At 36.4% G+C, this 16407-nt stretch overlaps 1 protein-coding gene across 4 annotated transcripts in view; it reads right to left on the bottom strand.

Moving 5' to 3' along the window:
• LOC149813393 (P-loop containing nucleoside triphosphate hydrolases superfamily protein) overlaps positions 1 to 4972 on the bottom strand; it is a 146101-nt gene extending 141129 nt beyond the window's left edge. For all 4 annotated transcript variants that reach the window (XR_016428224.1, XM_089991251.1, XM_089991250.1 and 1 more), the window contains exon 1: positions 4684 to 4972. Coding sequence is in view for 3 of the 4 variants with exons in the window: in XM_089991251.1 (XP_089847377.1) it covers positions 4684 to 4888 (205 nt within the window). In the remaining variant the exon portion in view is untranslated. The remainder of the gene's footprint in view (positions 1 to 4683) is intronic.
• Positions 4973 to 16407: the final 11435 nt, after the last annotated feature.

Genomic DNA, 16407 nt, shown 5'->3' on the forward strand with positions numbered 1-16407 from the left:
CAACTGTGATTATTTTTTGTACCAAGAAAGTGGCACTTGTGGGCGTGGGGTGTCCCTTGTATCCCTGACATTAGATGTGGAGGTCTAATGTTCCGAAAGTGATTCGATGAAAGGCTAAGTTTGGAACCCAGTAATAAAATACAAATTGTGTGCTAAGTTACCCTGGGATCCTAACTTGACCTCAGGGATTATACCTGTTTGGTGTATCCGCGGGCAACGGTAAATAAAAAAAGGAAACTTAAAGTGTATGCATTTAATAGGGCATGCATATGGAAAAAGGGAAACTTAAATGAAAGATAATAAAAGGGATTCATGCATTACACAGAAATCATGCATTTTCCTGTTATGCATTAGATCATGCATATTTTAATTGTTTCCTCAATCCTTACATGATGGTGAGTGTATAATAGTTACTTCTTATTTCTTGTTGAAGTTTTGTTACTTGTTACGACTTTAATGTTCCTGTATGCTAGCACTTATAACTATTGCATGGAAAATTTCTTAAATATTATATTTGCACTCACTCAAACTATTACATGAAATTTTATCTATATTCCATGTCTCACCTGGTTTCACTAGAAGTAACTGTGCTCAGAATTTCGGTTCTAACACCCTACTTTATTGGTTTTTCGCAAGAACAGGTGATCAGTGAAGTTGACGGTTACTGGGAGGCACGAGAGTCACACTTGGTCCTTGACGGTTTCACTTGTGGACAGAGTGGCTCTTTCGTTTAGTCTTTCAGTTCTACTTTTTCTTTCCAGTCATTTTGTTTCAGTCAGTCTTTTGTTACTTTCTATTGAATAAACATTGTCCCTGAAATTGATTCTTGATTTCTAAATAAAGAGTTTTGCTTTGGTTCTTATTGATGACGATTGTAAGTTCTTTTGTGATGTTGGCTATCTAGTTGGAATTAGAACTGTGAGGACCCCGGGTTTCTGAGAAGTTTTCCGCTCTGTAAGAAGAAAAAAAAAATTTGCATCTTTCAAGGGGTATGAGTTGGGATTGTTACAATGTGTCTCGGTTCATAGCAATGGTAACATATTATTTTGCCACCTTTCTTGTATTCATGATCACTTTTTTTTATCACTTTGACTTCTTCTATAGTCATTGAAATTTATTTCATTCTCATTATCTTTTACAAAGTGAGGAGGTTTATAACTCCTAGTGTGATTTTCGAGCTTTGATATAGCAATCACGGATTCTTCATCCCTTGAAGCGGATTCTTCATTCTACTGGATCAAACAGCTCATATGGCTTATCCTTTCCAAAACATGTTACCCCCCAAGCACACACAACAAACAGATGGCTAATGCTACTCATGGCTGGAAATCAAAAGAGGATAAGCGTTATATTTTAGGAAAATGTAGAAAGATGGAGCAACAATCATTTCTCCACTACCCAACACAGATGGGCAGTAGTTAACAGAAAACAACAGTATCCCTATAGATGTGCAGTGGTTAAAAGCAGTCCCTATAGATGTGTAGTGGTTAAAATCAGCCAAGAAGATCTTGTGCTTAATTTAACTCCTTTTAGTTCAACATCAAAAGCTCAAAAGAGGAAATCAGCTTCAAAACTGAAAGTCCAACAAATGGAAGATACATTTTTACCAAGATCTCTTGAATGTGCATAGAGATACCAAATTATGAGTTTACGTGCATTCTTTTGATGTTGTACATGATCCCATTATGCTGCATTCCATTTTCCTTTTTTATGGGGAGGGTGTGGAATAACTTCTACGGTCTATTAGAAACATGGATAACTAGAAAATATGTAATGGCATGTTTAACTTTAAGTATGCAATATTTGAAGCACAGATCTAATGCAAAATTGAAAAGAGGGAGAGAGAGAGTCTTCTGGATATCCTACCAACATTTTTATGCCTTTTTTTGGAAGGAAAGATGAACTTTCATTCAAAAAGAATCAGTGATTTGTCAGCACAAAAGTTAGAATATAATGCTCAAGCTAAACTGAAAAACATGAAGCACATCTCAATTTCGTGACTGAATATGCATTAACTACTTTTAAAATGCAAATGCAATCTATGTCAGCTGGGAGAATATAGCAATATACACGTAGAATAGTAAAACACGGACATAATGAGTGCCTTTTAGAAGATCATTGCGGGAGGCACAGCTGGTTGTGCTTGCTTCTATGTGTAACCCATTGAGACTTAAAATAGAGAACTTCATTAAAATATCAGAAAAAGAATATACACATGTATGACAGAAATGTCTACGACAATTAACATAGCATTTAAGTAACAATTAAGTAACATAATAATGCGACCAGTACCAAATTATCAATATGAACTATAGAATGTAGACTCACATACTTGTGAGTGACTAAACTAGTAACTGCCACTCATAAACTATCTAATTCTAAAATCAGCTATCATAAGATGAGAGCTTATTTACAAATTTAAAGTGATTCAACTTTTAATAACAAAATCGCAAATCTAATTAGCAAACCGTAGCAACTACGAAAAAATTCATAATGCCATACTTCAGCAAAAATTAACATGAGAACAAGTTTTTGCTGGCGAAAACAAATAAAAATTCAATCATCACTTTCCATGAACAATGTCAATCACCTGGAAGTTAAACCTAAAAATAAGAAAAATGAATGTAGATATTTGTGGTTAAGGTAGTTGGTTGACCCGCCCAATTTGATTTGGGTGTAAACCAGGTCAAAAAATCATGTTTTCAAACTATGCACAAGACATTTGGTGGTACCCATCTTAAACAGGAATCCAAAAGGGAGTCGGATAGGTCTCTCCAATCAGGTGTGCTCTCATTTAAAAGACTAAATCCAAGTCATCCAATACTATGGGTGGTACAATGACTCATAATAGTCATGGTATGAATAGTGACCCAGCGTTTTCTTCGAGAAGACCCGACTGCAATAAGGCTGCATTTGGGAGGAAGAGAGAGGGCATCGGAGGTAGTTATTTGGGTTTGAGGGATTTGAGAGTTGTTTGGGAGAAGGGAGATGAATGAAACATAAAAATAGGCATGGAGTCTGCTGCTTCCAAATCCCCAATTTGCTCTAGTTTCAACTCCCTCTCAAAAGAGGAGGTATTTGCAAATCCTGGATTCTAAAGAATTCTGATGGTCTCATGCTTCTTCTTCCAGCCCCGTGACCACCAAGGCCTCCCTATCACCTCCATACCACCACCAATATCACCAGCCACCACCACAAAGTACTTCTCACCACATTCATACCACCAGAAATACCATCACCATCACACCACTGAAACACTTGTAGCCTCCTTCATATCAATCACTGTCACCGATATCAGCGATATTTTGAAAATATCACGAGAATACCTATACTTTAAGGTAGCCGATATTATAGGCAATATCTCACGATATTTTCAAAATATCGCCAAAAGACAAAATATCACGATATTATGGCGATATTTTTGGGAAAAAATCTTTTTTTTAAGTTTGCATTTCCTACTCTTTTTTTCTTTTATATTTTAAAACGGGTTTATTTATATTTTTGGAAGAAAAATAATGCAAAACTCATTATTTTCTTAGCTTTTTTGCTGTTATTTATATTTTTTTAATTTTTTAAACTCCCGAGATTTATCAACTTTTGAAAATTTCTCCGAGAAATACCTTCACCAAGAAATTACCTTTAACGATACGGGTGACTATGATATCAATATAAGTTGTCCCACCACCATTGAAGCATTCACAACCACTTCAACATTGCAACTATTCTCCATCACCACCACCTAAGCACTAAACTCTTCCCTCCCATTAGAGGTGGGCACTGGGTCGGGCAGCCCGCGGGCCGGGCCTTGGCCCTGGCTCGGCCCGAAGCGGGTCGTCCCTGTCCAGCCCGTTATTATATATACAACATAGTATATACTATAATAAATCATATAAATAATATATATTATATATAATATAATAGGCCCAGCCCAGCCCTGCCCGATTAGGCCCATGGGCTAACGGGCGGGCCTTGGGCCAGGGTTTTACCAACGGGCCAGCCTGGCCCGATGCCCACCCCTACCACCCATATAACTGCGAATCTAAACTACTGCTGCCTCCAAACAAGATCAGGAAGAAGGAGGAATTGAAAGCCGAAGTCCCTGATAGGTTTTCCAAACAATAAGAAGAATCCCTGTTTACTTCAAAACTACTTCCTCTAAATTCCAGTATTTGATTTTCCCCAACTCCTTGCAAATCCGTGCAAATACAGGATCCCAAACACAGCCTAAAGGATTACTAAGCTACAAACAAAGCTAATACTGCATTCAACCCAAAAGAAAAAGATGTGATGAATTGGGATTGGAGGAAACTACCAAAAAGAAAAACAACATCAAAAAAATAGATACCCACAAATTCAATATGTCCAATCATCGGTTTCACGTCGTTGGCAACCTCCATTTCCACAAGAGAGTTGCAATTCAATCAAGCAAGGAAGAGCGCATACAAATGAAGCAGGAAAGAAAAACGAGCTCGAAATTTTCGATACCCACATATCCAACATGACCACCCATTGGTTTTGCACGACAAACAACCTCCATTTCAGCGCAATGTTTGCAATTCAATCAAATGTAACAAAGGAAGCCCACAAAGCAAGAACCCATGATAACAACCAAACTCCACTCTTTGAATTCGTTGGGAACAAAAATAGTTAGAACAAGAGGGATGGTAGAGAGACTGAGTGTACCATGAAGGTGTCTTGTGGGGATTATTGCCGTCTTCCTCAAACGCAAAGAGATGAAACCAAAACTCTGTAAAACGCTGAAGGGGGATGAAGAAACCGTGAAGTTGGTGGGAAGGCGGTGGTGAACGAAGAGGGTGTTGGAGATGGTAGTTATGGCAGCCATGGGTATGGAAGTTTTCAAGGGAGAAAGGAAGCCTGTGGGAGCCATTGACCCCTCACCCTTTACAAAGCGAGGAGTGAGTTACGAAGCTTAGCTTCGTGGACGAGCCACTGCGGATATTTGCTTACCCCTGAATTTGTAGAATAAGACATTGATTCACGAGTGTTGCCGATATTTTAAAATTATCGTATTTTTATCGAGTTATTTTATAGTCCTGCATAATATCGAAAAAAAAGCATGATGTTTTAAAAATATCGCACATTCTAGAAAATGTCTGGCATTTTGTAATGTCCTCTGGTTCTTGGATTTTCTCAGGATGTGATTGTAAGGCTATGTTTGGGAGCCCTGAAATGGGATGGAAACATGGTTTCAATTGCCAAAATATTGTTTTTTCCCATGTTTGGTGTTGAAAGATGGAGTTACCAGAAACATCTTATCGCGGAAAATGTTAGAAATGTGGTGTTGGGTCAGTCTCACCGCATTGTTTCAGCAACGCTACTACTCTCAAACAGCCAGAGATTATGAAAACATGGCGAAAACCACTCCACAACCGCAGATTTAAGGTTCCCAAACATAGCCTAAATCACAATCATACTTTCTCAAGGTTGGTGAAACATGAGGAAAGTACAAATTGTGATTGTGATTGCTGATTATGATTTTTTTTGTTTTGAATTTTATGAAAGTTGATTACAAGGAAGTTTGACCTTGTGACCAATAATGACAACTTCTACGTTCTCAAATGTGGTTGTTCATTACCACCGGGGTGGTATCCCATGTGGTAAGCTGAAGGCTCAGGTTAAAATCCCTCTACCACGTAGGGCTTAAGAGATAATATCTGGTAGGGGTAGGGGTGGCAATCCGGTCGGGTTGGCGGGTCAACCCGGCGGGTTGGTGGGTCAGCATACCTCAACCCGAACCCGACCCGTTTATTAAACGGGTAACCCAACACAATCTGCCAACCCGTTTAATAAATGGGTTGGGTCAGGTAAACGGGTTGGTGGGTTGACCCGCCCGCCTAACCCGTTTATCAAACGGGTCAGTCGGGTTGGCATACCCCTAACACGAACCCGACCCGTTTAATAAACGGGTTAGGCGGGTCGACCTGTTTATTAAACGGGTTAGTTTAAGCCAAACCCAAACCCGCCTAAGAGGCAGGTTCGGGGGTAGTGTCAGGTTTTGCCACCCCTAGGTAGGGGTCTGCGTAACCCCACCTTGCCTTTCACACAAAAAAATGTGCTTGTTCATTCCCACATGTGACCAAAGCAAATATTACCGTCATATATTTAGCATGATATTGACACGACTTCTTTCTTATGTATATTTTATTTAGGGTTAGTATTTGGTGCTACTGAAGGCATCAAACTATAGAGTATAAATTACCTTCTTTTCATACTTTTTTTTTATTTTTTCGTTAGATCGGAGCTAGTGGATGTGATGTATAAGGTTTATTTAGTAGAAGAATGTATTTTGAACCATGTGATCCTGAAATGTAAGTAGGTTTTTTAAAGACTTCAAAAATCAACAGCTCACAGACTCAAAAAAATATATTTTTATATAGAAATAACATGATCCAAGGTTCGATAAAGCTTAAACTTATGATTTCCAACTCAATAGCACCAAATTTAAACCAATTTATTTAATATCTGCATATGTGTGAATATTTTCTCAAGATTTAAAATGTCCTCAGAATCTTTTCCTTGCCGAGTTTTTCCTGAGAACGATATTCGTGACATTTGTGAGGGCTGCAGACAGGTTAGATATGGTATGGACCTAGGTGGCCAAGATCCAATTCGCCATTTGGGAGCCGTGCTTTCTTGTGTATTCCTTAGGTTGATCTGGGTCATATTCAACTCTTTGTTGCGCATAGTCCCCTCTTATTTTTTCAGTATGTTTACTGAATAAATGTCTGCAATCTTGTTTGGATCTCATGTCAGATCCATAAATGTTATATAAATATCCATGCAATCTTTGGTACTGGACAAGTAGGCTTATTTGAGCCACTTAAGATGTACTCTTATCAAATATGAATTCAAGTAAAGCTTTTTCCAGATACTACTTTTTCATCTCAGCAAGGTAGGACGTCGAGCAGTCAGGTCCGACCACCGGGTTTTTGGACCTGGGTCCATGTCTGAAACATGCTCACAGTCCAGCTCCAGCGCTTAATAGATCATTCAGGCCTAGCTCGACCCTCGAAGGTCCTCGTGCTTCGCTCCCGCTAAACTGCTCACCAAGCAGTGAATAACCAATATCGCCAAACACAATACCACCTACTGCCCCTAGGCAGCAGACTTTGGTTGAGAAGCAAGTTCCAGCGAAAGATTATTGACGAAATGAAACGTGAATTTGTTGCCAAAATAGTGGAGAACAGGATCTGACAAAATTTGCAGAACCACAGCAAGTGTCGTGTCGATTTTGCATCCTCACTGCATGGGCAGCACACATTTGGTAAGTAAGAAACCCTCTCTGAAAGGTTCTCATGAGTCAAAACTCTATCGCTGATCACTAGCCATGCGAAGAACTTCATCTGACACTCCACTGAAAATGGTTCAACTCCAACTTTGTCAAATGCGAGGCAAAAAAGAAACCACGGAGAATGCCCCCATATGTAACTACCTCGACTCATCCCGGTTGAAAATTTGATTTTTTTTTTAAACAATTGCGAAAACAAACCTAGAGATCCGGAGTCTCACCGACATAATACATTTCAAAGCCATAAGAGATGTTACATTAACCATCAATCAAATCAAATAACTTTATTCATCATCAATAATTAAAGTTTGAGAACAATAATAAAATAAATGTTAAAAAAATGGAGCCACACTATCCCAAAGAATATGTCAAAGTAGTCACGTAGTTCTCGTAGGCTCTCTATAATAGTTGGCCTCATCACTGAGCTTTAGAAACTCTGAAAAACATAAAGAATACGGGGTCAGAATCATAGATCATGCGTACGAATTTCTCTAATAATTCAAATAGACAAGAAAAGCAAAAATCAAATTCATGTAACATTTTTAAAAGAATACAACTACAACAATTTCATAATTCAAATAATTATTCATGTATTAAAAAACAATTATCATACAACAACAGTATATCATATGTGAAAGAACAGATAAAGATGCATGAACTAATGCAGAACAGTAAATATGTATGAAGTCAATGCACATGCATGAATAACTTATTAAGTTATTATCAGAGTTTTCTTTTGTATGCAAGTCTCTATTATATGCACACAATTTTAGTTTCAGTTTTCATTAAAACCTGTGGATAATCAAAATGGGCACAACAATTTTTGAAGTTCAAGATAAGTACACAGTTGTAGCATAACACACAATTTATATTTTATTATTGGGTTCTACATTTGGCCTTCGACCGATATTAGTAATCAACATCATCCATCGAAACATTAGAAATCAACATCAAATATCGAGACACTAGATAAATCAACATCCACTAATGCTACTTTTTTTGTATACCAATACAACAACTGCGTTTACATACCACTCACAGGCAAAGTGGCGGAAACTCCCTAAAATAGTAGTTGGGAAGTGAACCACCGTATCGGGTTTAGGGGCATAATCGCACACAGAGTTTTAGTATCCTCACAGTTCCCCAAAAATGTCATCCAGATTTCTCATACTGTGGAAGGGACATCAAGGAAGAAACATTAATTATATTATTTTGTTCATTTTATCTTTTTATCAAAAGATATGTTCTTTACAACATATTCGTTTTTCAAATCAACGTGCAAAATACAACACAGGACCTTGGCCCGTTACAATATTTAACAGTATAATTAACATAGAAAATCAATAATTTTTTATGAATTTTGCAATGCATTCAACAAAAACTTAGAGCAACACCTGCTCGTGGCCCATATGACCTTCAGTGGTTCGCATTAGACCACTAATGCATTTTATGCAAAAATCCCAATAAGCAAGCCACTTATGTAATCATTCAACATGCTCTCAAATGCACATTCATACACACAAAATAAGAATATACATGAATAACAAATTTCATATACATATGAACACATCATGTTTTATCCTATGCATGTCATTCAAGTATGCACCTAACTATATTGATTTAACATAAGCAACTTTCAAAAGTTCAAGTGTTCATAATATATACATCTATGCCATTAGTGTGTTAAATTACATTATCATGAATACAACCATTACTTTTGTCAAAATCGAGCAACTCGGCTATAACACATATTTACCGAGCCCGGAGCCATGTTGCCCACACACAGGACAACACTGGTAGTCACATGAAAATATTTCCAGCAATTACATAAAAGCATGCCTAATACTCATATACAATCATGCATAACAGTCCAGTCATAAAAAAAATGAATAATCTAGACATGGATAGACACACAAATCTGAATATTAGACATGTATGAATCTAAACATTCAACATTTATACATATGAACTTTTAACATATATAAGTCTGGGCATAAACATGAGCATTTAACATATGTAAATCTAAATATAAACATGAGCATTTAACATGCATACACATGAACATGTAAATCTAGACATACATAAACATGTAGGTAAAAACTTGAACATTTATCCAGTGCAAATCTGGATATTTGATATGTTAAACTTTTGTACATTCATAAATCATGACAGACCTATGTTAACACAGATCACAAATGGAAGTTCAAGGATTATTTGATGCCAACCTACATGGCAGCATCAACGATGTTAGTTAGCCGCCCAGCCAATGACAGTCACCTAGGCTAAGTCTTTGATACATAATCAAGAGTGCATGCATCGAAAATGAACATACTTACTAAATCAGAATCGATGCATGATGAATCTCAAGACTGCACACACACACACACACACACACACACACACACACACACACACACACACACACATATATATATATATATATATATATATATATATATATGGGATTTAAGCATGCTCACTTTGAACAAAAACTATGTATGCATCTTAGAATAAAAATAGGCACTCCATTTATACTTTATATATATATATATATATATATATATATATATATATATATATATATATATACATAGAACCCCATTGTAGACATGGTTTGGGTCAAATTTGACCCCAACTGATGATTGCAATCTAGGGAACCAACCATTATATACGTATACATATGTATGTATTTCCATACGTATGTATATGCACATTCACCATACCACCACTATCATAAAAAAAATCAACAGCGAGCATAGACAAAGGACTGTTTTAAGGATGAGTATAAGCACGGACACATGGATGTTCAAATCAGCAGTGGTATAGCTGATTCAGACCTGGTTTGCATGAGGCATCTACTCAGCAAATCTGACCAGATTTGCTCGTATCTACATATTTGGCAGAACCAAAATAACCAAATAATTTAAACGTGCATAATCTTAGATGCATATGTATGCACACGTGAAATTTAAATCAGACTAGTATATGGTTTGCTATATGCATGTTAACGAAATTTCATTACATACAACAATATTTATATATATATTAGTGGGATGAACAGTAAAGATGCTCAATGCATCCATGGGTATACATGCCATACATAAACACAAAAACATAAAAATCGATATGCCTAAAAACATTAAATCTGAATATGTATAAGCATATACATATTCAGATGTATGGTTCATGAAATTGATATGTATATTCCTTTTGATTTTCTTGATGCACAAGAGGAATCTTCATTCATAAAGAAAAACAAATCTATATATACATGTATATAAATTTGTCATTCAATATTTATTTACATGTATGCATGAAATCAGATTTCTTTTTTTTCTTTTCCTTACTCTTTTAATCTTTTTCCACTCAAAACATTACATGAAACTAATTTATGATATTTCTTACACATTCGAATTAAGAGAAGAAGCACGTACCTTTGTTTGGAGTTTGAAAAGATTGAAGAAAACGTCGAATGATCGAAACCGAAGGAAGCCCTCTTTCTTCTTCTTCTTCTTCTTCTTCTTCTTCTTCTTCTTCTTCTTTTCTCTTTCTCTTTTTTTTCTCTTTCTTTCTTTTCTTTCTTTTTCCTTCTTCCCCCTCTCTCTCTAGAAAATGAAATCTAGAGAGTGGGGCGAGTTAGACCCTTTTATAATTTTTTTTGTCTTCTAGAGAGAGGGTGATGTCCTTCTCGAGATTCTCACCCATTTGGTCATGAGATAGAGTTCTTCAAATATAAAACTCTATCTCTAACCTTCTCTTTCCTTAATTCTTTATGTTGATTTTTCCAACTCCTTCCACTATCCAATTACTTACTTTTTTGTTTACCCAACCAAATTGGGCTCTTCTAAAGACCTCACCATTTGGTAACTACAATATTAACTGAAATTTAGAATTTAATATTCTTTATTATTAATTTAATTAATTATCATTTATTTATTTATTTATATCTAAAAAATTTCAGAGGGTGCCTTATCCCTCTAGGAGCCTATTTAACTTTAAATTTCCTTAAATTAAACCTTTATACTGAATTTTACAACTTTAATTTTGTTGAACCTGGATTTTGGATCTGAATCCATATCCAAAGTTTATATGGATCCTAATCTAGATCATATCCTAATTAATTTGGGTTTTGGACTAAGTCCAGATCCATATTAACTTGGACCATAAAGATTAGATCTGATCCAATCCAAAACCGATCACATTGAAGCAGGCTTTTTTTTGAAAAAATATGATTTTTGGGGTAACCATAGCCCGAATTCAGAAAAACAAAATATCATTGTTTTTTACAATTTTGAGACACATCTAATGATATATTACTTGAACTTTGCCTCTACATTTTGCTTGAATTTAACCTGAATTTCGCTCGAATTTTGACTGACTTTAAAGGTCAAAAATAAAATGTTTTACCATATCTTAATTGGCTCATTTAGGTCTTGTCAATTAGACCTAGGCCAAACCCAGACTCAACTGACACCACCTACAAGCGAGCATTTATCGATTTTTCTACAACACAACCAAATTTCAAAAATCTTTAATTTTAACTAAGTGTAAAAACACACTATATTTCACCATATGTGGAGTAAGACCATATGAAGACATCCCAACCACTTATTAATGGGGCAAGCTCTAACACAAACCTGGGCTATTCCTGATGTAACACTCAAAGATTTTAAACCCTAAAACACATGATTTTTTTTTTACATCAGCAAAAACCTTTGGGTAAAACCTTAGGCGGGTTACAGAACAATCAATCAATAGCACTATTACTGAATTTAAGGCTGATCACATTCTTATTTGAAATAATTCAATATCCATACAGAGTCAATACTATTTCAATAAATGTTTTCAAAATAATAAATGAAATGTATCAAAAAAATTTAGCTCTCCGGAAAGAGAATTTGACTAGCTCTTTTGACATGCTTTGGCTTTTCGCAACCGCTCCAACTCAACTACTCGGTACCTAAAATGTTTTAGTAGGGGGTTCAGAACAGCCCCAGCAAGAATACAAAGATAAGCATATGTACATAGTGATAAGCATACACAAAACAACATTATTTTCTTAGAGGTAACATCCATAAGTCATTTACAATGCATAACCAAATTAACAACAATATTTATTTTACAATAAGATAGAATCATATGCAACAATATTATTTATGCATGAGCACTCAATTCATGCATGACTTACCAATGCAATCGAAATGTCCACCATGGCATTGATAATTTACAATTCTTTTTTTTATATATTTTTCTTATTTAAATGATGCATGTCATGCTCATAATGCAGAATCTCAATTTTGTTTTTCTTTCAATACTCTGTGGGTACAACATAGACAATAACTGAATTGGAGGCACGAACCAGGGGGTACATTCAATTAATTTGTGTCTTATTACTATGTCCTTGCACATCTAATCCAGGTTCCGGGTGAGGGACGATCGAGCTGAGAGAGACCCCAACACCCTCAACTTGATATATCCAAATTTGTATTTCAGCTGAAACAAATCTCACTACCACCCTGCGGTACCGATGGTAGTTATAACCTATCTTTGTGGCTGAGGAAGTAACCCTCCATGCTTAACATAACCCCATGGAGCCTAGTGTACCGCTTACTCTCTTATTGTAAGCTATAAGAGAATTAACAATCATATTCTTTATAATTAATTCTCTTAACATACATGCTTAAATAATTGCATATTCAATAGTCTCTTAAGGGCACAATCACATGTGATTTCAATTAACCATATATAGGTTATCGACCACCACTTTGGGTCCTATCATACAATCAATTTAGTTTAACCATTTATAAGGTCACGAGCCATAACTTAGGCTCAAATAATGTATCCTTTTATTATAATGTTCATATGAATGAACACATATCATTCATATGCATATTTCATCATTTTAAAATAGCATGTCATTCATTCAGACATGCATTTACACATTTCAATAGCATGTAGTGCATGTCATTCATTTGCATATTGTCAATATCATGCATGCACAATTCTATCATCATACAAGATATATAATCAATGTTATGCATTGCATAATTCAATATCAAGCAATAACACATCATGCATTTGCATATGTATATCTTACCTTACCCGTGCACTCTAATCTTAAAGTGAATCCCTCATAAGACCATTGAACACTTATCGTTGATTTCATAGCCAATTTAATCCACACAATTTGTTACCAGAGTGATTCACTTGAATTTTAGGCTTAATCGCCCTTATCTGAGCTTAAATCATTAATAAAACACCCTATGGTGCCCAGAAGTCGACTCTTCTTAGAGTAGGGGTTGACTCCTGTGGTACAATGGCCTATTTGGGTCACCAAGGGTCGACTCATACTCTCTGAGAGTCGACTCTTTGGAATAGAGAGTTGACTCTTTTTTCCAGGATTGACTCTTTTTAACAGAGGGTGGACTCTTTTATGCAGGATTGACTCTTTTTTTTCCAGAATCGCGGTTAAGCACAGCTAAGGCTGTATTCAATACCTTAAAACTGAATTTAACACTAAAGCACACATCAAATACACTTTATCCAATAAATGCAACTCAAATCTTGCTGAAAATAGATTTGTTCCATTCTTTAATGCACATTCAAACAAAAATCATAGATTTAAAGAAACTAGTGAAAGAAAACTTGTTCAGATTATGCAACTCAATTCATACTTGTAGAAACTAAACATTGTACATGTGATAGAACCTGTAGACAATCTTTTACAACAAAGCAACAAATACAAAGTTTCCATATTTAAGAACCAGGAATTTAAAGTAGTCTTTACTCACTAAAAGTCTCATCGTTCAAACTCTTAACATGAAGTCTAGGCAAAAGATCCATTGCTTTTCAAGAACATAACTAGGTAAAATTCAGTAGAAATTATGAAACAGTATACACATAAAAATATCGTCAAACCTAAACACATACAAATCAGTTCAAGAACCATATTCCACATATAGATGTTCACGAATCAATTCAATCCTCAAGAATTAGTATGTTCTGAATATAAAAGAAAATACAATGTTCTTTTTATCCGAAAAACAGATTGGTTTAGAAAACAAATCAATTTATAATAAACATCTCAAATCAGATCAAACGATAAAACCTTCTCTAATCAGTTTGGAATAACATCTATAAACAAATTTAAGACTTAACAAACATGCTTTCTTTAGTAACAAAATTATCATTTTTATAAAATGTATAACAACCCTTTTCAAGAACATAAAAAACTGTTTTTTTCTCATAAAATCACAGAATGCACATTAAGCATGAAAAGTATGTTGATCAAGCACACTTACATCTATATACATACGCTTGGTCTAGGTATCTTACTTTTGAATCTGAAAAGAACCTTTGTTCTTGCCTTCTGATACAAAATCTGCAACTCCACGAACTCTGTTTCCCTGTTGTAACTCCAACGACAGCAATCGGCCTCTTAGGGCGTGAGAGAGGAGAGGAAGAAGGAAGAGAAAGCTTTATAACCCTAATGCTCACTCATGAAAGAGAGAAGAGACAGGAAAAGAAAGAGAGAGTGTGAGAGAGAGAAGCCTCAGTTGAAAGATGTGTGAGGAAGGAAAACGTGAGAGGGGTTTATGTAATCTCTCTCACTCTTCTAATATAAAGGGTATCCTACTATATTGAAGTCTTCTTCTTAAACGTTTCTCTTATCTTTCTTAATCTTCCTCCTGTATTTCCTTTTATCTTATAAACTTTACATTTTATCTTAATTAAAACTGGTTATAATATATATATATATATATATATATATATATATATATATATATATATATATATATACATTTATCCAAGAGAGGTTGGGACGTCCCATCCTCTTGAGCTAAAGTGCACATGCTTTGATCCAATGGATCTTACAATACTCAAACAATTAGTTATAGTTGGATCCCTCAAAAGCATAACACAAAATCCATAATTGGATCCTATATGATATCTAGATCCAAAGGAATCAATCATTCTAATTGAAATATTCAATAAATTTCTCATAACTAATGATTTAAACATGCATATATTTAATCCATTAATGAATTAAACGGGTTGATTATGAGAAGATTCTGATAAAAATCATAGATGTTACACCGACACCATTGGCGCCACAACCCAGATGAGACCCACCTTCCCACGTCTGGGGATTAGTCTGAAGGAGGACCGTGCAACCCATACTTTGAGTGGAGATACGATGCAAGGTCTCCTTCGTTGAGGCAAAGAAACCACCAACACTTTGCAATTAATGCCCCATTCCGCAATGCAAGGGGCGTGGCCCCAGGCCACCCACCTGGCCTACCTTACAACCTGAGACCAAGCAACAAGAGTGATTTTAAATCGCTCATTGTCACTGTTCCCTTGCGACTTACAGTGTACAGTTGCGCTAGAGTCTGTTTTGCTTTTGTTGAGTCTGATGTAAGCTGCCCGGTTCAGGTAAATCAATACCCCGAAGGGGCAGCCCGTATACTTGAACTGTAATAGCCTGCGGGCAAAATTGTGAATGAATTAAATGCGTTGAGCTTTCTTTTGTTCACCCTCGTTGTGATTGCTTCTTGTGATTGCAACTTCTCTCCCTCTATTCTCTCTTGCTCTCTTGCACTCTGATCATAAGCTTCCGCGACCGGCAAGCGAGCTGACGAGTAGGCTTGCGGCGGTAAGGAAGGACCGTCGCGCCGCGCTGACCCATTGAAGGAAATAGGCCCGTGACAAGTGGTACCAGAGCCCGTTCTCGTGCTGGGGAAGGGACTCCGGAGTCGGTGTCGACAGACACGCCGACAGGCTGCGATTTGTGAGCAAAACATCGTGGCGCCTTATCAACACTTGCGCAACACCAGAGGCAAGACAGTTGCCGAAGCTGAGGAGATGGGTTCACCTCGGGGCCAAGAAGAGTTGGCTGCAACTGTTAACAAGTTGGTGGAAGATGTGACTTCGCATGATGAAGCAATCTCACGCGCATGTGAATCATTCAATGGATTGAATGATGTGGTGGCGAGCCTGCAAGAGCAGGTGAACTTACTAATGGGGCAGGTCACTTCGTTGACGAATACAGTGACCGATCTTGAGTTGAAGAACCGTACGTTGCAGCGGACGGTGAC

This window comes from Nuphar pumila, chromosome 16 (assembly GCF_984573655.1).
Source record: "Nuphar pumila chromosome 16, dmNupPumi1.hap1.1, whole genome shotgun sequence".
NCBI lineage: Eukaryota > Viridiplantae > Streptophyta > Magnoliopsida > Nymphaeales > Nymphaeaceae > Nuphar > Nuphar pumila.